The sequence below is a fragment of the Sorex araneus genome, chromosome 10 (assembly GCF_027595985.1).
Source record: "Sorex araneus isolate mSorAra2 chromosome 10, mSorAra2.pri, whole genome shotgun sequence".
NCBI lineage: Eukaryota > Metazoa > Chordata > Mammalia > Eulipotyphla > Soricidae > Sorex > Sorex araneus.
The window spans coordinates 48,982,361-49,008,896 of record NC_073311.1 but is presented as its reverse complement, the minus strand read 5'-3'; the positions used below and the strand labels follow the sequence as shown (position 1 = coordinate 49,008,896).

The 26,536-nt window shown below is 51.6% G+C and overlaps 1 protein-coding gene across 2 annotated transcripts in view; it reads left to right on the top strand.

The window, feature by feature from the left end:
- SYN3 (synapsin III) overlaps nucleotides 1-26,536 on the top strand; it is a 426,161-nt gene that overhangs the window by 130,405 nt on the left and 269,220 nt on the right. For both annotated transcript variants that reach the window (XM_055118195.1, XM_055118194.1), the window contains exons 5-6: nucleotides 23,217-23,373; nucleotides 25,489-25,578. In XM_055118195.1, the coding sequence (XP_054974170.1) occupies nucleotides 23,217-23,373; nucleotides 25,489-25,578 (247 nt within the window). The remainder of the gene's footprint in view (nucleotides 1-23,216; nucleotides 23,374-25,488; nucleotides 25,579-26,536) is intronic.

Here is a 26,536-nt window from a genome sequence, read left to right as displayed (position 1 = left end):
GTGGGAGTGGGGGTTCTCCCAAGCAGTGCTCAGAAGGCCCAGGGTCCCCACTGGTGATTCCTGGCCAACCGAGTCAGCAGTTCAGTGCCCAAGTTTGCAGATGTGGTGCTGCTCCTGGTGCAGTTACCGGGGTCACCCTGGCAGTGCTGGGGACCTCCAGGGACGCACCTTGTGAATCTTGGGGGATAGTGTGATGCTGGGATTAGCACCTATGCTAGGCATATGCCCAAACGTATAGCTTCTACAGCTTTCAAAAGCAACCCCCCAAACAGATGTAATGAGCAGCAAACAAAAGATTGTTTTTATTTTTATTTATTTATTTTTTGTTAAGCAAAAGTAGTTTCATTCAAATCTACTTTGAGAAATGTAAGGAAAGAGAAATATATGCTCGAGAAAACATGGGCTTTTCCAAAGTAAAAACAATGATGATGATGATGATGATGATATAATAATAATAATAATAACAATAATAATAATAATAAAGCCTAGAATATGTGTTTTCTTAATGGCTGATGAAGAGTCAGTGAGTGTCCAGGGGTTCTGGTGCTTGCCTTGCACACAGACAACCCTGTTCAATTCCCAGGACCACATGTGGTCCCCCAAGCACCATCAGGAGTGATCCCTGGGCACAGAGCCAGGTATGACCCCTGAAAAAAAAATGGCCGATGAGCACATGAATGATGCTAAGCATCACAAACCATGAGGAATAGGGCAGATGAAACCGCCATGAGGTATCAGCTTAATAGCCGCACAAGGCACGCTGTCGGTGAAGTGGAGAAACCACAATACTCAGCACCATCCAGAGTGACACGTAAGTTGTGTAGTGTCTCTGGAAAACTTTGGAACTTTCTCAAAAGGTTAAACATATACCTACCATGTTGTCCTGTCCTGCTAGATCCACCCCACACACACCTACCCCAAGAGAAATGAAACATGTCTGCTAAATAACTAGACAAACTTGCATAGCAACTTCATTATTAATAACCCCTAATTGGGGGGCAACCCAAATATTGATCACCTGGTAAACAGATAACCAAGCCATGGTACTATCCCAGAGGAAATGTTTCTGGGTGATAAGCAGGAACTGCCGAGAGAAGCATCTTCATGTTCTACACTGGGCGATAAGTCACACCAACGTATTAAGATTATGCAAATTGAGGATCATCGTTTCTGTGGGCTGAGGTCTGAGCACAGCCTAGCCTCAGCCTGGTCCGCTGCAAAATTCACCCAAGATGAGATTCGGGGTTAGTTTCTTACTTGGAGCTGTTCCTGGCAAGCTGCCAAGCTTGTGCAGAGCCGTGAGCAGAATTCATTTCCTGTGGCTTCGAGAGGAAGGGGCCTCCCTCCTTCCTGGCCAGGAGTCACCGGAAGCTGCCTGCTCTTGCTTGTCACATGCCCCTCTCCGAGGGTCTTCGCATAGTTCAACAGCCTGCTTCTTCATAGTAAGCAAAGGAGCAGGTAGGGAGCCTCCTGGCAGGGTCAACTTGGATAGCTGACCGCCACCAAGGAGCCACACCCCTCACCTTTGCCATGGCTGGATGCAGCCACCAATCCCACCACATGCGGGCATGAACTGGACCTCCTGCCAACCCAACATCAGACATCAGACAACCCCCAGAGGCGCTGCATTGAGTAGGAGACCTAGACACAGAAAAAAACCTCTTCCCCTCTCCTTCCATTCCTGCTGATTTTTTAGTAAATAGGATACTTTATTTAAACACCATGGTTTACAAAGTTATTCACAATACAGTTATGGACTTTCGATGTTCGAACACCAATCCCTATGCCAAAGTGACCTTCTCTCTGCCATTGTCCACATTTTCCAAACCCCCCCCTCCCAACCTGCCCCCTTAGCAGACACACAATAATTTTGTTGCAACTAAATGACTAAAGGAATTATCAAAAATACTTCAGTAAAAGAAAATAGGTAAAGATTGTTGTATCTCACTACGGGGTTGTTAAATCCTCGTCTAAGGGTTTTCTGGGCTATTTGTTGCTAATGAAGCCTTCAATATTACTGTTTTTGTTGAGTTTGGTTGGCATGTAGGCTACTTTCCCAAGCAATTTGGTGTGCTTCTACTGGAATTTCAGTATTGACGAACTTGGAGGTTCCAGACTCTTTAGGATTTATGGTCTGGGCTATTGGATGGAAAATACCCCAAAGTTTTCAGCCTGAACACCAGGAGTGCCTGAAATTTTTCACAGTTTGGTGTTTCTGTGGGGTGTTGTTGAAGCAGTGGAGTTGAGCCATTGGCCTGGCCCCAATGGTGGGGGTGGGGGTGACTTCTGGGGTGTCTGCAGGACAGAGACTTGACCTGCCCCACTCCCGAGGGTGCCCAGAGTTCTGGGCAGGCACAGGAGGGCAGGAACTGGTGTGTCCATGGGTTTTAGCTGCTTGGCTTGCATGTCCTCGGCGATTGAGTTGTGACTCAGTAGGACCATGTGGGTGGGTCAGGCTGGCGGCAGCTATCTCTATCCTTCCATTCCTATGAAATTCCAGAACAGGAGAAGCAAATCTGTGGCCACTAGAAGATTCTCAGTGGCTTAGAGGCGAGGGAGTGGGGGTGTTGAGGCAACTCCTGGTATGATGAATGTCTGTGTATTGACTGACAGGATGGTTGTATACACATTTACCAGAGGGCAGGCTACATTTTAAATGGGTACATAGTGCAAACTGTACTTTTCTAAACATATAGTACAAGTGCAGTATACTGTACTTCTATAAAAAGAAAACATTTTTTAAAAACCCAATAATGCACATTCTTTTAAAAAAATTATTTTTTAGTTGAGCCACCATGAGATTCACAGTTACCAAGCTGCTCATGATTGGGTTTCAGTCATACAGTGACCCAACACTCCTTCCTTCACCAGTGTCCATTTCCCACTATCAGTGACCCCAGTTTCCTCCCTCCCATCACCCACCTCCCCAGCCTACCTCTACGGCCCTATGTCAGGTAATTCCTTCTCTCTCTCTCTCACTCACTCTCTATCTATCTATCTATCTATCTATCTATCTATCTATCTATCTATCTATCTATCTATCTATCTATCTCTCTGTTTCTCTCTGTCTCTCCCTTCTGTCTCTATCTCTCTCTTTCTCCACCTTCCCTGTTTTCTGGACACTATGGTCTGCAAAACAGATACCGAGAGGCTATCATGGTTTTTTCCTTTACCTATTTTCAGCACACAGTTCCTACCCAGAGTGGTCATTTCCAACTATCTTTGTCATAACGGTCCCTTATCTATCCTAATTGCCTTCTCCCCCAGCACTTGCAGCAGGCTTTCAACTGAATGCACATTCTTAATGTTGTTTTCCCCATGAGGAAACTGAGGTCCAACATTTGCCCACCATAACCACATAGCCCTTGGATATAAGATTCTAAACCAGGTCCAGCTGTGAAGCATTCTCTCTCTTCACTGCCCGATGCCTTGATTTTTTTCCCCAAGCTGTTATTTCCTCAAGGAAAGAACCGGAGACCTAGAACACTAATGACTTGTTCCTGTAGTTTCATTAAAGTGGCTGAGTCGTCTCCAGCTTGTGTTTTCCAATCCTGAATCAAGGGTACCTCTAAGTCTCCCAGCCTCATTTTATTATTGATGTTGTAGTCAATGTAACATGTTTACAATAGTTTCGACATTTACGGTATTGATGTATAGTTACAGTACCCCGCCACCACTAAAGTGTCAAGACCATCCACTACCATCCCCGTGTTACTCTAGCCCACCTCTTCACCCCCACCCCATTCTCTCCCAACTACTTGATAATTTCAGTTTTGCAATCCCAGGCCAAGGGTTTGCTGTCATTCAATGCTGTTCATTACCTTGTTTCGTTTCTCTGTATGACACTGATGAGTGAGATCAGCTAGTGTTTTTCCATCTCCCTCTGACTTATTTTACTTAATCTGATATCCTCCAATTACATCCAAGTTGTAGTGAACTGCAAGATTTAATTCTTCCTTATGTCTTCCTAGGATTCCATTGTATATATACACTACAACTTCTTTATCCATTCGTCTGTCAGTGGACGTTTGAGTTGTTTCTATATCCTGGTTATTTTCATATGTGCTATAATGAACATGGGTATAATTCTATCCTTTGCATTAATATTTTTGTGCTTCAGGGGATAGGTATAAAAGGTGGAATCTCTGGCTCACATGGACACTCTAATCTTACATTATTGAGAAATCTGCATACGATATTCCATAAAAGCTAAATCATACAATATTCCCACCAGAAGTGAAAAAGAGATCCTTTACCAACACATCTTCACTAACATTTGTTTTTCAGTACTTTTAATATATGCCATTTTTACTGGTGTGAGATGCTATCTCGTGGTCATTTGGATTTGCATTTCTCTGATAATAAGTGAGATAAACATTTTATCTTACCCTGTTGGTTATCTGTATGTCTTCTTCAAGGGAACGTCTATTTATCTCCTCTCCCCATTAAAAAAAATTATTAAGTCATCATGATTTACAAAGTTGTTCATAGTAGAGTTTCAGTCACAGAATATTCCTGCACAAATCCCACAGCAGCATCAACTTTCCTCCAGTATCCCCGAATTTCCTTCCACTCCCCAGCTTGCCTCCTTACCAGCACATTTTTAAGTTTGGTTATTGTTGTTTGGGTCTCCTGCTCTGTGGTTTAGATATAATTGTTGAGCTTCATGAGTGCTTTGTGTATCTTGGATACCAGCCCTTTATCCAATGTGTGTATATTAGCCCTTTATCTGATGTTTTCTTCCATTAAGTACAGTGTCTTTTTATTCTACTATGAATTTCTTTTGCCATGTATAAACTTTTCAATTTAATATAGATCCATTTGTTTATTTTTGTTTTTGTTATCTTTGCCAATGGATTCAAATCGTGGAAGGGACTTCTGAGGTCCATGTCCCGGAGAGTTTTGTGTAAGCTGTCCTCAATATATTTAATGGATTCTGGTCTACTCTTGTGCGTGAAGTATGAATCTGGGGTTTGGGGGGGATGAGGAGCAGTTTGGGGGTGATTGGCTTACGACTATCTAGACTATCTAGTTTTCCCATTTTTTGTTCCTTGCTCCACTTCATTGCACCAATCTCTGTTGTCATAGAGTCACAATCTGTAGATCTAAATAAGGGCTTATCTCTGGACTCTGGATTGTATCCTGTTGGTTTGGGATCTATCTTTGTTCCACTACTGCACCATTTTGATTACTCTAGCTTTATGGTACAATTTGAAGAACAGGAAATGCAATATCTTCCTTATTCTTTTTACTCAGTAGAGCTTTGGTTGTTTAGGGAGCTTCTTGGCTCTTTGAGAAAAGTCACTGGGGTTTTGATGGGAATCTGCCGAGCTTCAGAGACAGGCCTGAGAACACGAGGGGACATGGTGAAGGCACAGCGCATCACTGAAAAGAAGGGTAGGTGGACACAGGATGTTTTGGTCTTTGAGGATGACCCCGAGTCTCTTATCTTCTCCTCCTGTTACTCTTCCTTCTCACTGATGTGAGTAATACACGTCCTTTGTTCAGTTTGCATGCACAGCCATTCCGATACAGAAGGCATATGCGAGAGCTGTCAAACATGAGTGTTTTGCCCGGCTCCATAGTACATTTACAGTCTTATAAGCGCTTGGAAATCATGTTCGTTATTAGTGGCGTGTCATCAGTGGTATATTCTGAGTAGTATATACTGAGAAAATCATATCCAGAATTAGAGGCAGGTCACTGGGTGTGTGCTCAGATGTGTTGCATTCCCGGAGAGGTTGTTAATAACCAAAGACTAGAAACAACCTACCATTCATCTGTAGGCGATAAGTTTAGTTAAGGAGATACCATTTGGGTGTGTGTGGGGGGGAGAGATAATTGAAAATAAAGAAGTGGCTCTTATTTGTAGTGATGGAACATAATTGCCAACATATGTGGCCAAGAAGAAAGTCAGGAGTCAGAACAGTATTTGAGAAGACTTTGAAGTCCATGGTCGTGAAAAGCATCTGAAGTTCATTGGCAGAACTCTTATAATGCAAGGAAAGAACATGGAGGGTGGGCGCAAGATCCACAGGACCATTTTTCCCAGGGCTGTGCCCCCTGGGCACGGTGGGACTGATGGTGGGCCTAGAAAGCCTGGTTGGGGGCATAGTGGAGAACTGGTGAGTTTACTGGTGATTCCCAACCCGGAAATTGGTCCAAGATCATTCCCAGGGGAAGCGCATAGGGATTGGGGTGACTTGCAGCCCGCCCATTGTCTCATACACACAGCATGCCTGTTTTGTATTTTTATCATTATTTTTATACACTACTCCATAGTTTTGTCTCTCTCCCTTCACTGCTGGTGCTTTGCGACGGCTGAAGGTCACGCGCAGGCCATGCTGCTCGCATATTTCTCTTTCTGTTAGGTGCCCACCTGGACTTGCCCTTCAGGCCGCGGTGCTCACCACTCAGCTCTGCTGCTCTCGGGGCTCACGTTAGCTGTGCTGTTGGCACACCTGCTGTTGGAAGACGCACTCTTTAGAGCTGGGGCCCACCTGCATCCCGGAGTGGTGCTCACCAGGGCTTATACTGCCCAGTTGAGCTCTCATGCATCTTCCAGGCTCCTCCACCCCTTTTAGTGATGGTGCTCATGCACGCCTGGTCACACCTGGTCGTGTGGCAGCTGGGAATCTCTTGCCATGCAGGGGATCACAGGTGACAACTTGCCAGAGCTGGGGTCAGGGCATGAGGTGACACCCACAGTTGGGCTCTCAGCCTTAGTCCTATAAGGCAGCATTATAGCCACTGAGCTAGGCCCTGGCCCTGTGTAGGTAGGTGTTTTCTTTTTAATTGAACCACTGTGAGATAGACCCTTACAAAGCGTTCATGATTAGGATCCAGCCAGTGTTCCAACAACCATCCCTCCACCAATGTACATTTCCCAGCACCAGTGTCCCCAGTTTCTGTCCCATCACCCACCCACCCACCTCCAGCCTGCCACACACTTCTTTCTCTCTTTCTCTCTCTCTCTTTCTATCTGTCTTTCTCTGTCTTTCTCTTTCTCTCTCTCTTTCTCTCCCCCCCTCTTCTTTTGAGCATTGTGGTTTGCAGTACAGATACTGAAAGGTTGTCATGTATATCCTTTTACCTACTTTTATCTCTCAGTTCTTGTCTAGCATGATCATTTCCAATTATTATTTCATACTGGTCCCTTCTCTATCTTACCCACTCTCTGCCCCACACCACATACCTAGTTTTAATTGACTATATATCTGGAGTGATAGCACAGCGGTAGGGTGTTTGCCTTGCACGTGGCCGACCCGGGTTTGATTCCTCTGCCCCTCTCAGAGAGCCCGGCAAGCTACCTAGAGTATCTCACCCGCGTGGCAGAGCCTAGCAAGCTACCCGTGGCATATTCGATATGCCAAAAACAGTAGCAACAAGTCTCAAGATGGAGACGTTAGTGGTGCCCACTCCAGCAAATCGATGAGCAACGGGATGACAATGACAGTGACATATCTTTAAGATATCAAAGAAAACCTTAAGAAATAGAAAGCAGAGAAACTCTAGCTAGCATGACAAATAAATACCGACTACCTGTCAACATCAGTTATTTGTTGACCATAACTAAAATGATATTTTTTTATTGGGTGGGGAGGGTTATTTTATTTAGGGGCCACACCCAACAGGAACATTCTCCTGCCTCTGTGCTCAGATACCACTCCTGGTGAGAGCTGGAAGACCCCGCGTGGCCAGGGTTTGAATCAAAGTTGGCCCCTTGCAAGGTCAATGCTTCCCCCCATATCTGGATCCCCCACATAACTAATGTTCATCACTGTTTGGGGTGTGTTAGGCTCAGCCCATGAAGATCCTTTCTGGATCTTTGTGCCAGCATTGTGACAGCCAGGCTATTGTCCCTGTTGTGTTTTTCACAGATGGGTAAACTGAGACACGGAACTATTGACGTCATGGTTGCTAAGCAGTGGAACCAAAACCTAAGCCCAGACCCATGCCCTGTGTGCTCTGGCAGTCCACCTCTTGGGTTACTGAAAGGGTAAAATGAGATCATGATGGAGCCTGTGATTCTTTGAGATTCGTCTGGGCAGCGGCAGTAACAGGTTTGCTCAGAGATGCGTGAGTGGTTGGAAACGGTGCCCGGGGCCAGCTGGGCCTGGCTTCCCAGGATCCTCACATGCTGCTCTGCTCGGTTCACACAAGCACACAGTTCCCTCCCACCCAGCAGGGGTAGGAGTAAGTCCGCGCCCAGCCGAGCCTTAAAGAGACGTTCCTTAGTCACGGGGAGGCAGGTGCCCCCTTGCTCTCTCGCCCAGCACTGTTTATTGGCCACCACTCTGGACTCAGCAGGGAGCTGCTGGCATCGATCAGGGCCCCGGGCATGGGCTCAGCATGTGCCCACACCCTGCCATGCTGAGGTGGCTGTCTCGATCAGTCATCCTGCTCTCCTTTTAGCTGCTCCATAGGACATTGTTCTCAGGTGCCTTCCTCCCTCGTGGAGGCTCAGTGAGACTGTGCCGAGCAAGAGGCCACCACGTACATTTGGGGGACTGCCTCTTTGGTCGATTTTTAGTTTTTGATTATTTTTTAATTTTCTGAAATTGAATCACTGTGAGCAAGAGATGTGAAGTGGAGCAAGGAAAGCCTCTCTAACAAATGGTGCTGGCACAACTGGGCAACCACATGCAAAAGAATGGGCTTAGACCTCGACCTGACACCATGCACAAAAGTCAGATCAAAATGGATTAAAGACCTCAACATCAGACCACAAACCATAAGGTACATTGAAGACAAGGTCAGCAAAACCCTCCACGGTATTGAAGATAAAGGTATCTTCAAAGATGACATGCAACTGGCCAACCAAGTGGAAACAGATAAACAAATGGGACTACATTAAACTAAAGAGCTTCTGCACCGCAAAAGATACAGTGAAATTGAATCACTGTGAGATATGCAGTTACAAAGTTGTTCGTGATTGGGTTTCGGTCACACAATGTTCCATCATCCATCTCTTCACCAGTGCACATTTCCTACTACTAGTATCTCCAGTTCTCCTCCTGCCACCCTCCCCACAGTCTGTCTCTGTGGCAGGCACTTTTATTCTCTCTCTCTCTCTCTCTCTCTGTTTGTCTATCTGTCTATTCATTATGGTTTGCAATATGTATATTGAAAGGTTATCATGTTTGTCCCTGTACCTGCTCTCAGCACTCAGTTCTTGTTCAGAGTGGTTGTGTCCGTCAGTCATAGTGGGCCCTCCTTTATCATAGCTGCCCTCTCCCCACCACCACCTGTGGCAAGCTCCCAATTGTAGACCAGTCCTCCTGGCCTTTGTTTCTACTGTGTTGGGTGTTGCTCATCGATTTGTTCGAGCGGGCACCAGTAATGTCTCTCATTGTGAGACTTATTGTTACTGTTTTTGGCATATCCAATACACCACGGGTAGCTTGCCGCGAGGGCTCGATACTCTCAGTAGCTTGCCAGGCTCTCTTGGGTGTTAGTTTCACAATATTTTTTTTATATCCTATTAATGAGTCCAGTCATTCTATGTCTGTCCCTCTCCCTCTGACTCACTCAGCATGATACTCTCCATGTCCATCCATTTATAAGCAAACGTCATGACTTCATTTTTCCTGGTGGCTGCATGCTATTCCATTGTGTAGATGTACCAGAGTTTCTTTATTCAGTCATCAGTTCTAGGGCACTTGGGGTGTTACAAGAGTCTGGCTATTGTGAACAGTGCTGCAGCGAACATAGAAGTGCAGATGGCTTTTCTGTAGTGTGTTTTTGGGCCCCTAGGGTATATTCCCGAAGTTTTATCACTGGGTTATATGGAAGTTCAATTTCTACCTTTTTGAGGAATGTCCATATTGTTTTCCAAAAAGACTAGACCATCAGCATTCCCACCAACAATGAATGAGAGCCCCTCCCTCCCCACATCCAAGCCAGCACTGGTTGCTCTTGTTCTTTTGGATGTGTGCCAGTCTCTGTGGTGTGAGATGATGATACCTCATTGTTCTTTGATTTGCCTCTCTCTAATGATTGGTGATGTAGAGCAATATTTCATGTCTCTTTTGACCATTTGAATTTTTTCTTTGAGGAAGTTTCTATTCTTTTCTTCTCCCTGTTTTTTTTTTTTTTATGGGATTGGATGAATTTTTTTCTTGTAAAATTCTACCAGTGCTGGGGCTGGAGCAATAGCACAGCGGGTAGGGCGTTTGCCTTGCTCATGGCTGACTCGGGTTCGATTCCCAGCATCCCATATGGTTCCCTGAGCACCGCCAGGAGTAACTCCTGAGTGCAAAGCTGGGAGGTAACCCCTGTGCATTGCCGGGTGTGACCTAAAAAGAAAAAAATATTCTACCAGTGCTTATATATCTTGGATATTAATATCAATATCAAATGTGCATTAGGTAAATGATTTTTCCATTTCGTGGACTGTTTTTGTATCTTGGTCACTGTTTCTTTTGAGGTGCAGAAGCGTCTTAGTTTAGTGTCGTCCTATTTGTTTATCTTTGCTTCCACTTGCTTGTCAGTGGTGTTTCATCTTTGAAGATGCCTTTAGCTTCAGTATTATGAAGGCTTCTGCCTGCTGCCTTTTTATTTGCTCCTCCCCAATGGGAATTCTCTATCTTGGCTCTGCCTTCCAGCCACCAGAGTCTTTTTTAAAAAAAAATAATGTAGGAGTACTGCTATTTGTTCAGCCATTGATTAAGCTGGCTGAATTGGGCATGAGCTCCACATGACTTTTTTTTTAAATTGTATCACCATGAGATAGGGTTACAAAGTTTTCATGTTTGAAATTCAGCCATACAATGATGAAACACTCATCCCTCCACCAATGCACATTTTCCACTACCCACATCCTAGTCCTCACCCTGCTTGAGGAGTGTCCATATGGCAGACAATTTCCCCAATACTCTCTCTCCAATTTGGGGCATTATGTTTTGCTCATGTGACATAAGAGAGAGAGAGAGAGAGAGAGAGAGAGAGAGAGAGAGAGAGAGAGAGAGAGAGAGAGAGAGAGAGAGAGATGAGCAAAGCATAATGCCCTGAAGCTTCATTTGCTCTCAATGGAATGAACATCTCCGATTGCAGCAGCTATGTGTACCTGGGTCGAGAAATCAACATGAGGAATGACTTGGTGCCAGAACTGCGCAGGAGGAAGAGAGCAGTGTGGAATGCCTTCAAGAGCGTCGAAGAGGTGGTTAAGAGAATGAAGAACCTCTGACTCCGGGCACATCTTTTCGATTCCACAGTTCTTCCTGCACTAACATATGCCTCAGAGACTGGGCCCTACGCAAGCAGGATAAAAATGCTATTAGGGTATCCCAAAGAGGAATTGAAGAGCTATGCTGGGAATATCATGTCTCACTCAAGTGAGAGAAGGAATCCGGAGTTCTGACCTCCGTCGACGGTCAAAAATCAGGGACACTGTCTCGTTTGCCAAGGCATCAAAAATCAGATGGGCTGGTCATGTAATGCGATTCAGAGACGACCGTTGGACTAGAGCTGTTACAGACTGGATTCCACGGGACGTCAGAAGACCTCGTGGTCGTCCACCAACTAGATGGTCAAATTTCTTCATCAAATCTCTCAGTGAATGATTTGAGGCTCTTTCTGTTCCTGGAGAGAGCAGGTATCATTGGGCTACACTGGCTCGCGACAGGGACAGATGGAGACGTTACTGGCGCCCGCTCAAGCAAATTGAAGACCAACGGGACTACAAGTGATGTTTTGCTCAAAATTTCCCACCACCATTCAAGCCTACCTGCCTGGGGCAGTCGCAAAATAAAATAGATAATTTATTTTCCATTGCTCATTTTGAATATGAGAGCTCGCACCGTCATGATTGTAAATGTGAATTTCTGGATTGTAAATGGTTGGGTTCCAGAGACATCTCTGTCCGGCACTAATCCATCTTGGGCTTCAACTGGGAGTCTCTGGGCCAGGGCTGTCGGTGCCCTAAGACCTGGAGGCAAGTTGTGGGCGTGACAGCCAGTCTACTGGGCGGGTGGGGACCCAGGGAGGGACAGTCCCAGTCCTCTGCCACCATGCAGCCTGGAGATTTAGTCCTGGAACCCACATACAGGGGTGGGGGCGGGGTTTGCTTGTGGAAGCTCTTGGTCTCCGGGATTCCATCTGGAGTAGGCAGGGAGAGTGCACCTGCTCCATCTGGGGTGCCCCCGTGAAATTGGCTCCCTGTGGTGTCTTCCAGGACTCGCTGCTGTGTCTCTGGGCCAGGGATGTTGGTGCACTAAGATGGCACCCGGGGCAAATGGTGGGCAGAGTCACCAGAGTCCTGAAGACTCCTTCGCCAATCACGAGGACACCATCACCTAGGGACAGCTAGGTGTGAAGGGTTCTGAGAACTTCCCCTGGGACCCTGGGGTGCAGCTCAGAGGGAGAGCCAGGAGCCCCAAAGCAGCCCCCAGGGCAGCATGGTCACCTGGAAGTGACCGCGCCCATGAAGCATCACCGTGGACGAGACCCAACTGGCTCCCTGAGAGCTGCTCCCTCCTGCTCTGACGGGCACGTGAGCTGAGCTGGACCCGGCCAAAATCCTGTCTTGAGAAGTTCCTGCACGCAGAGGAAGAGGCAGGCAGCTGGAAGCATTTAGGCTGCAAACCCTGACTGGTGATAGTCCCCCCAAATGATTGCCAGATGTGTCCAGAAGGGAGGCCCAGCCCCACGTGTGTGCCCTCCACAGCCTCAGTCCCCCCGTAGGGCCCCCGCCCTCGGCAGATCCATTGAGCGGAACCATTTTATTGAGCATCAAGATGCCTGCTTACTCACCGAGCCGGACCCTCAAAAGCCGGAATAACCCCCCACCTCACCCCTTCCCTGCCCTTCCCTGCCCGAGGGAGAAATGGGAAGGAAACTGAGAACCATACTGGGCTGTGATAAGGACAGGATGGAGAGGAGAGGGAGAGCTCAGAGGTGGGGCCTTCAGGAGAGCTCCAGAGCCCCCCACCACCCCCACCCCAGGAAAAGGGTTGCAATCTGGCATATTTTTCTTTTAAGATGATAATATATATGCACGTTTAAGTCAGGAATCATTCTAAAGATGCATAGCTGAACACATTAGTAAAGATTAGCATGTTTGCTTTATTTTCTTAAAATCCCCACATTGGGAGCCCAAAAGAGTTGGGGAGGTGGGGGTGGGGCATTTAAAGTGCATTCTTTACATGCAACCCACTCAGGATCAGGCCCTGGCATCACATAGGGTGATCCCTGAGCACAGAGCCAGGAGTAAGCCCTGAGCACTGCTGGTGTGGCTCCAAAAGAATAGCAGTAAAGCACGCGTGCGCGCGCGCGCACACACACACATATACACACACACACACACGCATGCATGCACGCACACGTCCCACCGATTGACCTCATTCCTGCAGAAGGACATAGCAAATGCCGTATGGTCAGGCAACTCACAGTGCCCACTCTGAAACCTGGCCACTTGGCTCTGCTGTGTTACCTTGGAGAAGAAGCTTTATCTTCTCTCTGTGGAGCCTCTGTCTTGATATTCTTTAAAACAAACAAACAAACAAATGCCTACTCCTAAAGCTAGTCCTCTGCCCTCATGCACTCTGTTTACAGAGCATTGCCATGGTCCTGTGAGCTGGTGGGCATCACTGGTTTTATGAGCTCATGGGCATCTCTGTGGTTCTGTGAGCTGGGGAACATTGCCATGGTTCTGTGAGCTGGTGGGCATTGCCATGGTCGTGTGAGCTGGTGGGCATCACCGTGGTTCTGTGGGCTGGTGGGCATCACAAGGTGCCTCCCAGGTTTCTCCCAATCAATACTTGGTCCGGCTGTGTGGACCCGGAAGTTAGGTGCTCAGCCAGTGATGGGATGTTACTGAGCCTGATGCTGCCAGGGTCTCCCTAAGCTTGGACCATGCAGTGCCAGGAATCAGACTCAGGCCCCCATGTCAGAGCATGGAAACAAGCATGCCCTCCAGCCCTCCGAGCCCCCTCCCGGCCCCAGACTTTGTCTGCTCTGGGCGTGGTTTGGTTTTATTTATTTATTACTGCTTTGGACTAGAGCAATAGTACAGTGGGTAGGGCGTTTGCCTTGCACGCAGCTGACCTGGGTTCGATTCCTCCGTCCCTCTCGGAGAGCCTGGCAAGCTACCGAGAGTATCCCACCCACATGGCAGAGCCTGGCAAGCTACCCGTAGTGTATTTGATATGCAAACACAGTAACTACAAGTCTCACAATCGAGACGTTACTGGTGCCTGCTCGAGCAAATCGATGAACAGCGGGATGGCAGTGTTACAGTGCAGTGCTACTGTTTTGGGAGCCACCCCCAAAAGCCCTGTGCCCAGGGCTTACTCCTGGCTGCTTTGTGCTCAGGGATCACTCCTGGCAGGTTAAGGAGACTGTGTACATTCCCAGGGGTGGATCTGGGGGTGGCCGTGGGCAAGGCAAACACCTGATCCTATCTCTGGCCCCACCCCAGAATTGCTTTCACTGTCATCACTGTCATCCCATTACTCATCGATTAGTTCCAGCGGGCACCAGTAATGTCTCTCATTGAGAGGCTTATTGTTATTGTTTTTGGCATATCCAATACGCACGGGTAGCTTGCCAGGCTCTGCCGTGCGGCAGAATTGTTTTAATAAGAAGAAATAGAATGGCACAGATTCTTAGAGAGACCCCTCATGTTAGGCTGGGATGAGGAGGAGTCAAAGCTAAGCAGGGATCTGGAGAGCAGGTCCACCTCTCTTGGGGAGAGACCCCCACCCTTGTCTCTCAGCCCAGCACACCGACACGCTCCTCTGTCCCTCCGTGTCCCTCTTCATAGCTCCCTTCAACAAACAAGAAGAAAAAAAAAAGCCAAAGATAAAATGGAAAAACCTCACTTTTCTGGTCTCCCATTCTGGGAAATTTTGTCACGTGTGGGCCAGAGCGGAGAGCAGAGTGGGGGGACAGGGTTGCAGCCAGAGAGGGACCTAGCGTCCCACCCCCAGGCCCAAGTTTCCTGCGTGCAGGAAGAAAGGGCATTTCCGGTGGGAGCCCTCAGCACCCCAGCCTAGAGCAGCACCCAGAGGAAGGGGCTTTCTGGGAACTCTGCACCCCGCCAGGTGGACGCAGAGATCTGATAAGGACCTCCTGGCCGCAGGAGCCCCGGAGCACAGATGTGGCCTCCGTGGGGAAGCCAGGGGCTCAGTCCACTCTCGCCGGGAACGGTGCCCAGCCCGCCATCCCCCACCCCCTCCGCACCACCGTTATTATCCTTTTTTCATCTCCCTGTGGGCTTCCCCCTGCTCCCCTCCCCTCCGCGGCGGCAGCATCCGCTCCAGCCCCTGCCGAGGAGCAGCTGCTCAGAGCCCATCTCTCATCGGCGCCTTATCTCCCCGTGAATGATGTTCCCTCCCCGCCGCGGCCTGGCACGAGGCCCGAGCACCGCCGCTGACAGCACTTGGAGCCCAGGCAGCTGTCAGAGGCCCGGAGTGGGGTGAAGGCTCAGCACACGCCTCCCCCCCACCTCACAGAGACCTGCACCCCGACACCCCACCGTCCTCACACCCTCAGGCCTTCCAGTTGCTGCTTTGGGTGCCGGGGAAACTGCCCCGGGGTTCCTGCCCAGCCAGAACTTGGGGATTGAACACGAGATAAGTACCAGCCTCTGCAGAGAGCAGCTCTGTGGCCTGGGAACCACTCCAGCTCTCAACTTTCCTCATCTATGCAATGGGCTCGTGGCTGTGTCTGTAGAGACTGTGTTTCTCTCTCAAGCCTCTCAGACCATATTGCAAATATCCTGGTCACAGCTGCAGCTGTGCCCTCTTCCGGGTCTCATGTTGATGCTGCTGGATCATGGGGACCACCCAGAGGCTAACACCCCCCCATCCCAACACACCCTTTATGTCAAGGCAGTGAGTACCTGACAAAGATCGGGGCCCAGGTGTCCTGTCTGCTTCCCTCAAGGCTCCGTCCCTCCTTCTCGTGTTTTCTCATCCATCTGCTCCCTCTGCCTCCCCTGTTTCCTGGAGAGCAAATTCTCTGACTCGGGCTTTCGGGAGCCTGCTTGGGCCCCTTGCAGGCACCCAGACCAAGCACTGTTCTCCGGGGCTCTGTGTGAGGGGTGCAGAGAGGAGCCCTAGGGAGCCCTGCAGGTGCCTGGCTCGGCGAGGGGGGAGGGAGGCCTCCGCTCCAGGCCTGGGACTGGGGCTGGACCCCAGAGAGGGCCCTCAGAGCTCGGTGAGCCCAGGGTGCCTTCCTGGTAAAGAAACAGGCAGAGCCCTGGGGACAGACGCTGCTATTCGGACAGAGCTGGGACTGTGACTGCATCTGGGGACCCCTGAAACACACACACACACACACACACACACACACAGACATGCATGCGCACAACACATATAGAGATATGGATAGACTTAAACACATAGCCACACATAGCTACACTTCCATATACATACATACACACATCCATACGCTTGTAGGCTCACACGTACATATATATGCACACCTAGACACAAATGTACACATTAAATACAGATACACACATAGGCATATATATGCAACTAGACATATAGCCACACATTACAACATATAAACACATGTATTTATATGTGCACACACTATTTACACTATACACATATATTTACATGTATATACATAGATGCATACACTTATACACATGTACACTCATACATACATAGACACGTATCATACATATATACACATGCAGATACACATATGCTACATACCACATACTTCCTGATGGGTGCTGAAGTATGTGTGTCAGGCCCCCCGGGCTCTGGAGCCAGGGCACATCCCATTGCATGGGGCCTCTGGACACCCTCTAGCCTTGGGGAGGGGCCCCCAGGGCTCTCCCTCCCCCAGGTGCAGAATGCGTTTCAGTGTGTGAGGGGGAGGGCGTGGGGACTGGCTTCATCCAAGAACAACACCAGCCCTTTGTGCAGAGGAGGCTAGATGCAGAGGGGGCAAGGGTCCTTGGTCCCCTTGTGAAGCAGGAAGTCTTCATTTTCCTCCCTGGACAGTCCTGTGCTATCTCGTGCCCCCCCCCACTCCACTCCCAGGACGGTACAGAGTGCAAATGGTAGAGGGAGATGAGGTTGCTGGGGGTGGGGGTGGGGGCGTAAGCCCCTGTGGTAGGAGCAAAGGGTGCAAGCTGGGAGACGGCCACGGTGGAGAGCAAGAGGAAGGCCAAAGTGGGCCAGACTCTGGCTCTGCTAGTGCATGTGGCTCTGGGTCTGCAGCGTGGGCAGCCCCTGTGTCCTCGAGCCTGGCCACCCTGACACAAGCCTTGCCCACCGCAATCTCTGCAGAGAGGCGGGAGGGCAGCCTCGTCCCCAGAGCAAGGGAAGAGCATGGCAGGGGCACAGCACGGCCGGGAGCTCCCAGGAAGGAGACTTCTGCAGAGGGGACCCACACTTCCCAGAACGGGAACTCGAGTGGGGCCTGGTGGACGGACGGTCTCCTCGGCCAGCATGGCATGACCAGCAGGTGACACAAAGGCAGGAACGGTGCATGTGGTGGGCAGCAGAGGAATGTCTTAGGGCTTCAGGGTGAGGGGGTGGTGCTTGGGGGAGGCCCAGGATGCTCTCTGGGAAGCACTGACCCCACCCAGAATGGGGAAGCAGGAGCCACCCACCTGTCGTGGGCAGTGGAGGTAACCAAGGGTCGAGGATAGCAGAGAAGCATGAAGGAACTTGAAGCTTGCAGGCCCACTTCAAAGATTTTTGAGGATTTGGTGGCACTTCCGGGCCAAGCCAGATGTCACGGTCAAGTGAGTGGCCTGCACAGCTTGGTTGCTGCTCAGTGCCAGTGACAATTTTGCTTGTGTGCGTGTCAGAGAAAAAGCATCAAGAAAACAGCGTCAGTCCTTCACCATGCAAGGCATGGAGCCCAGGCTGCAGGGACATGGGCACCAGCGGAGACACCATTCCCAGTAGGAGACACAACTTCCACCTGTAAAGGTCTGGGATGCCCTGGGAACCAAAGTGGGCCTATGTCCGGGAGTGGGAAGTGGGGTGTGGACCACCTCCAGGCCTCAGCCCCGCACAGACCAAGCAGGGTGTCCGAGTCCGGAAGCACAGATGACTCGGGGTGACATCCGGGCTCCTGGGAACGTGGTGGGTTTCTTGGACAGAAGTTAGGAGATCCGTTTTAGGGAAGGGTGACCACTTGGGTTCCTGGTACCCTAAGTGAGTTTGTGGTGATGGGGAGCTGGCGGGGGGCGGGGGCAGTGCTGCGTGATGCTCCAAGGCTTCCCACAATCGCCAGCGTCTCTGGTGGCTTCATCTTGCTCTGCTCCATCTCTCTGTTTCTGAAAAATCCATCTTTTCACTCTCTTGGTTTGGGGGCGGGTGGGCTGGGGGCAGGCGGGGGTGTATCTGCAAGGAACAAGGCTGAGGAACTGAAAATGTCAGACCCACAGATGCGGGCCCGTGGATGGAGAACCTGCGGGCAGGGAACCGACCTTTGCCTTGGAGAGGAGCCACGGGAGGAAGAAGAGGCCCCGGGAGGAGCCGGAGGAAGCAGCTGGGATGGGTGGGTGAGGCAGGAGGAAAGGGTGTGGCAGGAGAACAGAGATCATGGGACAGAGACCGGGGGCCGTGGGAACGCGCCCCCAGGGGATCTGACAGCATCTCCAGATCCTTGGGGTGCTGTCACTGGGGTGGTTGCATCTCGGGGATGGAGGAGTCCTGGCACCCTGCAGTGCACGGCTCCCCACCCCCACCAGACCCCGCTGCTCCAAGTGTAACGTGGGAAAGATTGGGGATCCCGCTTCCAGGTGTGATCCCTAGTTCCACCAACAATGGATATGTGACCTCGGCCAGTGCTGCAGCCGCTCCGAGTCTCCGTTTCCATATCTGGAAAATGGGGGTGAGGGTGGGGAGAAGGGACTCGGGCGTCTCAAGCACAGTAGACCTTGTAGGTATCAGGGAAGGCAGGGCGGAGCCCATGTGATGGCAGCTTTGGCAGAGGGGGTGACCGACCTCATGCTGTTGTTTCTTTGCCATCAGAAGGAGTTGGCCCCAGATGCAGAGGCCAGAGAAGGGTGTGTGGGAGGGGGGACTAGTGGACAGATTGCTTGGTCCGTAGGGCACCAAGGAGGGACTTGTTGCTCTTCCGTGCATATATTTATCCCCACCAGGGCCTTGGGCTAATGCACAGTTGCAACAAGACCAGGACAAGTTGGAAGACCAGAAGCCATCACGCGGCACAGGAAGCTGTTCCTTGTCACCTCCCTGGCCCTCCGCTCCCAGGCCCCCAGCCACAGCACACCGACTCCCTTTTCCTCTGTTCAGGGCACACGAAAGTGTCCCATAAGCATTTTCCATGATGTGCTAGCCTCGTGACATCAATCACTTTCTCCATCACGAGGATAACCTCATTGTTTTTTCCTGATGGTGACAAATGCACGGTGCTTTTTGGTTTTGCTTTAAAAAAAAAAAAAAAGAAGAAGAAGAAAGAAAGAAAAATATAGCCAGGACCCCAAAATATGAAGAATGTAGCAATCCCTGTTTCCCGCCGCACCCTCCTGAGATCACCGGGTTCGCCTTTGGGTCGCTCCCCGTCCTGGCAAACAACCCCCCAGGCTTTCTCACTGTGTTGAGTTGCTGATTTGTTCGGATCAGTGAGAGCATTATTGAACCGCCTGGATTTTTGCTCTGCAGCAAAGGGGTTTTGATGGTTGGGCTGGAGTTGTTTGGAAAAGTGAGGACGCGTGTGTACATGAGTAGACAGAAGAACAGGAAGCCAGAACATTCTGAGAGGTGCTGGAAGGAGGAATTATGGGACCTGTGCGGTGTGTTGATTTTCTCGGGCTACCGTGACTAAACATCACGGCCAGTGAGCGTGTGCCTCAAAGCCCTGGAGCCTGCAGGTCTGAGCTGAAGCCGTGGACAGGACCTTGCTGCCTCCCAGGGTCCAGCTGGGGACCCTTCCTGGCCTCTCCCTGGCTTCTCCTGGCAGCCAGTGCTCCGTGGTGCCCCTGGGCTTGTATATGCCTCCCCCCTCTGACTTGCCTGTGCGGTTCTCCACGTCCTCTGGGTTCCCGTCTCCCTCTTCTTCTCTGGTTCTCAGTCCGTGTCCGGCAAAGCTGCTTCCAACAACGGCCAGGCTAGCGAGTGAGTCTCAGCACTTCAGAACAGGGGGACGTAGCTCAACCCAGAGTACCTGTGGGAAACCCAGCATGCCGGGGGAGAAGGAGGGAGCTGCAGGGACCCCCTGCAAGGAAAGGAAGAGCCCCCAGGAGCCCTGAGACTGAGATTTGGTGTGTGAGGTGGCACGGCAGCAGCTGGCATCTGTGTTTTATTAAGCTCCCAGTGGTTTGTGAGAGGGACGGGAGTTAATCGGAGCTCCTGGGGGCCCGGAGACCCCGCCGGCCCCCTCCCCACCGTCATCAGCCTGCTTGGTTGGCAGCCGCAGGCATCCCGTGTCCCCTGCCCGCCAGTTTCTTGGGTGGCTGCCACCTAATTTCTTTTCAGCCTGGACTAATTTCTTGCAGTCCTCGGGCTGGCAGGAAGTGTCGCTGATTCCCAAAGTCCTTCCATATGGCCCGTTCAGAGCATGAGGTTCCATCCTCTCTCCGCTAGCCTGGCAGTCGGCAGGGTCCCCCCGTGCTCGGGCCCCCGCGGCCTCCAGCCCTCGGAGGGGGCACTCTGACTCTGGAGCTGGCTTCCGTTTGGGGAAACGCGGTTCTCTGGCAGTGCAGGACTTACAGAGGGAGGCTGAGGGACTGGCAAGAGCTCAGGGATTGGGAGCATGTGCCTCACATGCCCAGTGCCCCACGTCTGCTCTCCAATACCACATGACCCCCCCCCGGGCACCCCCAGGTGTGGCCTAGTGGTCACCAAGCACCACCGGGTTCAAGCATTGAACCGTCCAGTTCAGCTGACCAAGTGTCACCGGGAGTGACCCCCGGGGCTCCGTGAGCACTGTTTGGGTACTCCCCCCCAATAAATGCAATTAAAAATGAAGGATACTGAGAGGGGCTTGGAGATAGCTCAGTGGTGGAACCGCAGGCTCGGGCACAGCCCATATGCTGTGTGCACTCCTGTCTTCAAGACCCAGCACTGCAACAAGGTGCGGGCTCTGGGGCACCACAGTGAGTGTGTGTGCCTGCTGCAGCTGAGTGTGTGTGCCCACTACAGCCGAGTGTGTGTGCCTGCTCTATATGACTGTGTGCCCACTGCAGCCGAGTATGTGTGCCTCTATGCCAAGTGTGTGTGCCCGCTGCAGCTGAGTGTGTGCCCACTGCAGCCGAGTATGTGTGCCCACTGCAGCTGAGTGTGTGTGCCCACTGCAGCCGAGTATGTGTGCCCACTGCAGCCGAGTATGTGTGCCCACTGCAGCTGAGTGTGTGCCCACTGCAGCTGAGTGTGTGCGCCTACTGTAGCCAAGTATGTGTGCCCACTGCAGCTGAGTGTGTGTGCCCACTGCAGCCAAGTTGTGTGCCCACTGAAGCCGAGTATGTGTGCCCATTGCAGCTGAGTGTGTGTGCCCGCTGCAGCCGAGTACATGTGCCAGCTGCAGCCAAGTGTGTATGCCCGCTGCAGCTGAGTGTGTGTGCCAGGTGCAGCCAAGTGTGCATGCTGGCTGCAGCTGAGTGTGGGTGCCCACTTCAGCTAAATGTGTATGCTCGCTGCAGCTGAGTGTGTGTGCCCACTGCAGCCAAGTGTGTGTGCCTGCTGCAGCTGAGGGTGGGTGCCCACTGCAGCCAAGTGTCTGTGCCTGCTGCAGCCGAGTGTGTGTGCCCTTGCAGCTGACTGTGTGTGCCCCCTACAGCCCAGTGCATGTGCTCCCTGCAGCGAACTGTGTGTACCTGCTGCAGCTGACTGTGTGCGCCGTACAGTTGCAGCTAAGTGCATGTGCCCACTGCAGCCCAATGCATGCACCCCAGCAGCCAAATATGTGCCCCCACCCCACACCTGAGTGTGTGAGCCCCTGCACATAGCTGAGTGCATGCAGCCCCCTGTAACCAAGTGCATTCACCCCCTACTCCTGCAAAAACAGGAAAAAAGCAGAAGTGAAGGTGGAAAATAAGATAAAAGCGCTGACATTGAGAGAGAGAGAGAGAGAGAGAGAGAGAGAGAGAGAGAGAGAAAGAGAGCACCAGAGAGCCCAGCACAGTCCCCCCCACCCCACCCCACCCTCACACACACCCTCACTCCCTCCTGATAGTTCCCATGAGGCCACGGAGAGGTGTCTGTGCCTTGCAGCACATTCTTGCCTCTGTGGTGGGGTGCAGGCACTTCCTTCGAGAGTTGCTTTAATTTACACCCGAATGAATTTTAAATGATTTCTTTGGACCTAAGTGTCTGCCTCCAGCTGAGACCAATGGATCATTCCATTTTGAGTGTAAACCAACACCCTCCGGCCAGGCTGGCTTTCTCAGGTGACTTAGAAGTGAGCATCCAGAAATAGATGGGTCCTGGGCCTGAGATGCGCCCCCCCTCCCAGGGTGTGCTGTGGGAAGGTAGGCGTGAGAATTTAGAGCCCGACGACACTGAGTTGCCTTGTGGCACCCCCCACCTCCCGACCTGGGGGACTTGGGGGAGCTCCTGCCTTCCCTGGGCCACACCTGCACAACGGGGGCACTGTCCCCCCACCTGCCCACCCGTGTCCAGGGATGCATACGAGGATGCACGGGCCCTGATCCTGTTTCCACAGGGACCCTGGCCATGCCCTCCGTGCGTTTGCAAAGCCAGAGCTGTAGAGCCTGGCCTTGCCAACCTCCCTGCCAACACCTTCTGAGTTCTGAGCACGGACAGCATCGCCGGGCCAGTGGAGTTGACGGAGCCACACCCACCCCACCCAGGGCAGCCGTGAGGCGTCCGTGCGCCAGTCCTTGTGCCCACTGTGGGGCTCACAGAGCCGGAGTCGTGTCACTGGATGATCGGGCACCTGGGTTTGTTTTTCCAGCAGCAAATGAAATATACGTCCAATACTTAAGACTGCGGGAAAGAGCTACCCACCAAATAGAAGTTCTTTTACGAGGCCAAAAAGGTCGTCCTGTGGTAGTCCAGTGGGTAGGGCACTGGCCTTGCACACGGTCAACCTGGTCTTGGTTCCTGGCATCCCTCTGTGGTTCCTCCAGGCCTATATGCCAGGAGTGATTCCTGAGCCAGGAGGGGGTCCTGAGCATGTCTGGATGTGGCCCCCAAACAAGTAGTTTCTGCCCCTGGGCACCGGAGCCTCCCCGTGCTCAGGGTGTCCCCACCCGCCCCTTTCTGACCCAGGGCCTGCTGTGCTAACGCCACTGCTGGCCTCTCTCTTGGCAGATCCTTCAAGCCGGACTTCATCCTGGTCCGCCAGCACGCCTACAGCATGGCGCTGGGGGAGGACTATCGCAGCCTGCTCATCGGCCTGCAGTACGGGGGGCTGCCTGCCGTCAACTCCCTCTACTCCGTCTACAACTTCTGCAGCAAGCCCTGGGTGGTAAGTGACCGGCCAGGCTGGCCCTGGAGCACCCCCTTAGCCGCCCTGGTGCCCATTCCTAGCACAGAAGCCTCAGATGGGTGTTATCTCTTTTTTTTCCGGGGGGAACTTCCTCAGTGGTGCAAGAGGACACCAGAAAAATATCTGGCAGAGCCCAGGAGAGCATGTAGCACTGAGGGTCAAACCCAGAACCTTGATCACACCACACCTGCACTCCATCCCTCTGAGCTCTCTCTCTCCTGGGCATATATTTTTAGAGCAACTGAATAAGCAACATCCCAGGCCCCTCCTCCAATTAGGGTCTATAAATATTAAACAATAACATGGAGTGATACACTGTCATGTTTTACAATCATCAGTGATAAGGAAGGGTACCTTTCTGTCCTTACCAAAAGTCTGTCATCTTATCCTTGTTCCTTGTAACATTTATTGAGCAACTTACTATGGAAAAATCATAACAAAATTTGGCAAGGCAAGGTTTAAGTTGTTTACCCTGCTCGTGGCGGATCGAGCTCCATCCCTGGGAGCCCAGAGGGCCCAAAAACCCTGCCAAGAGTGATCCCTGAGTACAGAGCCAGGAATAAGCCCTGAACACTGCCTGGTGTGCCCTCCCTCTCCCACACACACACCAAAAAAAAAGGTAAAAAAATTTAAAGAGTTTTCCGAATAGGCTCGATCTCCAAGCCCAGGTTTCTCCTCGAACACATACTTCTCATACTTGTCTCCAGGTATCTTCTTTTGTTTTGTCCACTCTGGAGAGGCCTGTGTTCTCTCTTGAACACATACATATCTCCCTTCTTTCTCTTCCCTCACATGTTTTGTTTAATAAAAACTATCTTAGGGCCATAGATAAAATACAGTGTCTTGTGTGAGTCTGACCCAGTATGGGTCCCCGGGCCCTGACAGGAGTGATCCCTGAGTGCAGAGCCAGGAGTAAGCCCTGAGCATCACCAGGTGTGATGCAGAAACAAAAGGTTTGCTTTTTGCCCCCATGCATTGATGGATGTCTCTACCCGTTTCAGCCCAAGACTGACTGCATAGGGGATGGTGGTCCCCAGAAGTATACCAGAAAGACTGGGGATGTATTAGTTTTGGGTTCTTCCAGGCTAAAGTTCACACAGGCTGGAGCAATAGCACAGCGGGTAAGGCGTTTGCCTTGCATGCGGCTGATCCGGGTTTGATTCCTCCGTCCCTCTCAGAGAGCTTGGCAAGCTACCAAGAGTATCTCACCCGCATGGAAGAGCCTGGCGAGCTCCCCGTGGAATATTCGATATGCCCAAAACAGTAACAACAAGTCTCACAATGGAGATGTTACTGGTGCCCGCTCAAGCAAATTGATGAACAAAAAACGGGATGACAATGCTACAGTGCTAATGTTCACACAATGACACCCTGCCTTGTGCTCGTAGAAAAACTGTTGATATTTCCCAGAATATGTCATCTCTGAAGCAATGCTGGCCACACTAGACCCTGCGGACCCGCCAGGCACTGCGTGATGGGGGATGATGCGGGGAGTATGAGTATGAGTCCCTGCCCCACACAGCATCCAGAGGAGCTCAGGGTGGGAGGGATGGGGCTGAGCTGTTGGGTTGGCATCGGAGAACATACTCGTTACTGTGTATCATCCCAACACTCGGTACACCTAGCGGCCAGCCATTGCTTTTGGAGCCAAGAATGGACCCCAGAGCCTTCTGCGTGGAGAGCAGCGCTCTCTCCTGAAGTGACTTCGCTCCAAAGCAGTTTGAATGCAGATTCCAACACCGAGGCAAGCTGAGGTCTGGACGGCGTGCGTGCTGTCCACCCTATGCACCATGGGATCCACATGCACCCCGTGCCTCTCCGAAGGGGGCACTGCAGGGCTGGGTACGAGACTCCAGCAAGCAGGCTCTGCTGTGCAGATGCCTAGGGCATGAGGAAATGCTCACTGGGTGTGATGGAGTCGGACTACGGAGGGATGAGGGGCTGGTAGCGAGCCCAGCCCTCGTGCCTTTCCCCACTCCACAGGGAACTAGCAGCCAGGCTCAGCCCTGTCGGATGCCCGATACTCTCCGATCAGGAGGGAGCCTGGCCACCCGACATGCAGCGGCCACTGAGTTCTTTCCTCTCCTCTCCTAGTTCTCGCAGCTCATCAAGATCTTCCACTCCCTGGGTCCTGAGAAGTTTCCGCTGGTGGAACAGACCTTCTTCCCCAACCACAAGCCCATGGTGAGTGCTCGCTTTGCTCTGTGCGCTCCGTCCCTTCAAAGTGGGGAGCTGGGCTCAGGGCCCATCCCCGGAGTCTGGGCTCATGGAAGAACCCAAGTGGCCCGTATGGGAAAGAGCTGCCCCTCTTGTGGGGGGTCTTTTCCAGCAGTTGGGCCAATGAAAAGGCGAAGGTGCTTCCGGGACCCTGGGAAATTCTCAGTAAGACAGGGAAGTGTGTGGCCGCCCAAAGCCAGAGCCCGGGGTCCAAGGGTTTGGAACGGCAGCCCTGGAGCGTGGGTCCCCGCTTCCAACTCTCGCGTCGACGTCATGTTTCCTTTGCATGGATGGTCCCAAGGTCCTTTCCTTTCCACACTCTGCTGTGTGCTCTCTGGGACGTTGTCTGTGGGAAGTGGCTGGAGGGTCTCTTGGAGACTGTCCGGTAGAACTAGGCTGGCCTCTTTGGATGGGGGTGCAGAGTGCCACCGCCGGGAGGCGTGGGGACTGAGAGCTCTGCTGTCCGTGTGGGTGCGGAAGGTTTAAAACTGGGAAGTCGGGGAGACGGAGCGAAGGTACTATGGGGAGGGAGTTTGCCTTGCACGCGGCTGACCTGGGTTCAACTCCTGGCATTCCATATGGTCCCCCGAGCACCGCCAGGAGTGATTCCTGAGTGCAGAGCCAGGAATAACCCCTGAGCATGAATGAGTGTGACCCCAAAATTAAAAAAAAATGTTTTTAAAGGGGAAGCGGAATTCAGGGCCACATGTCCATGCTGGTCCGGGGAGGAATGTTCTCTCCAGTGTCTTGGGGACAGTGACTAGACTATCCGGGCATCCCCCACTGGGACCACGGCCTGCTTGTAAAATCCCAAGTGTGGGTGGCGGAGCTGGTGATGGGAGTTGAGAACACGCCTGGGGAGGCTGCAGGTGCTCGGTGGGAGGCATCTAGGCAGAAGGAGGGGCTTCCCTCTGATCACGTGTCC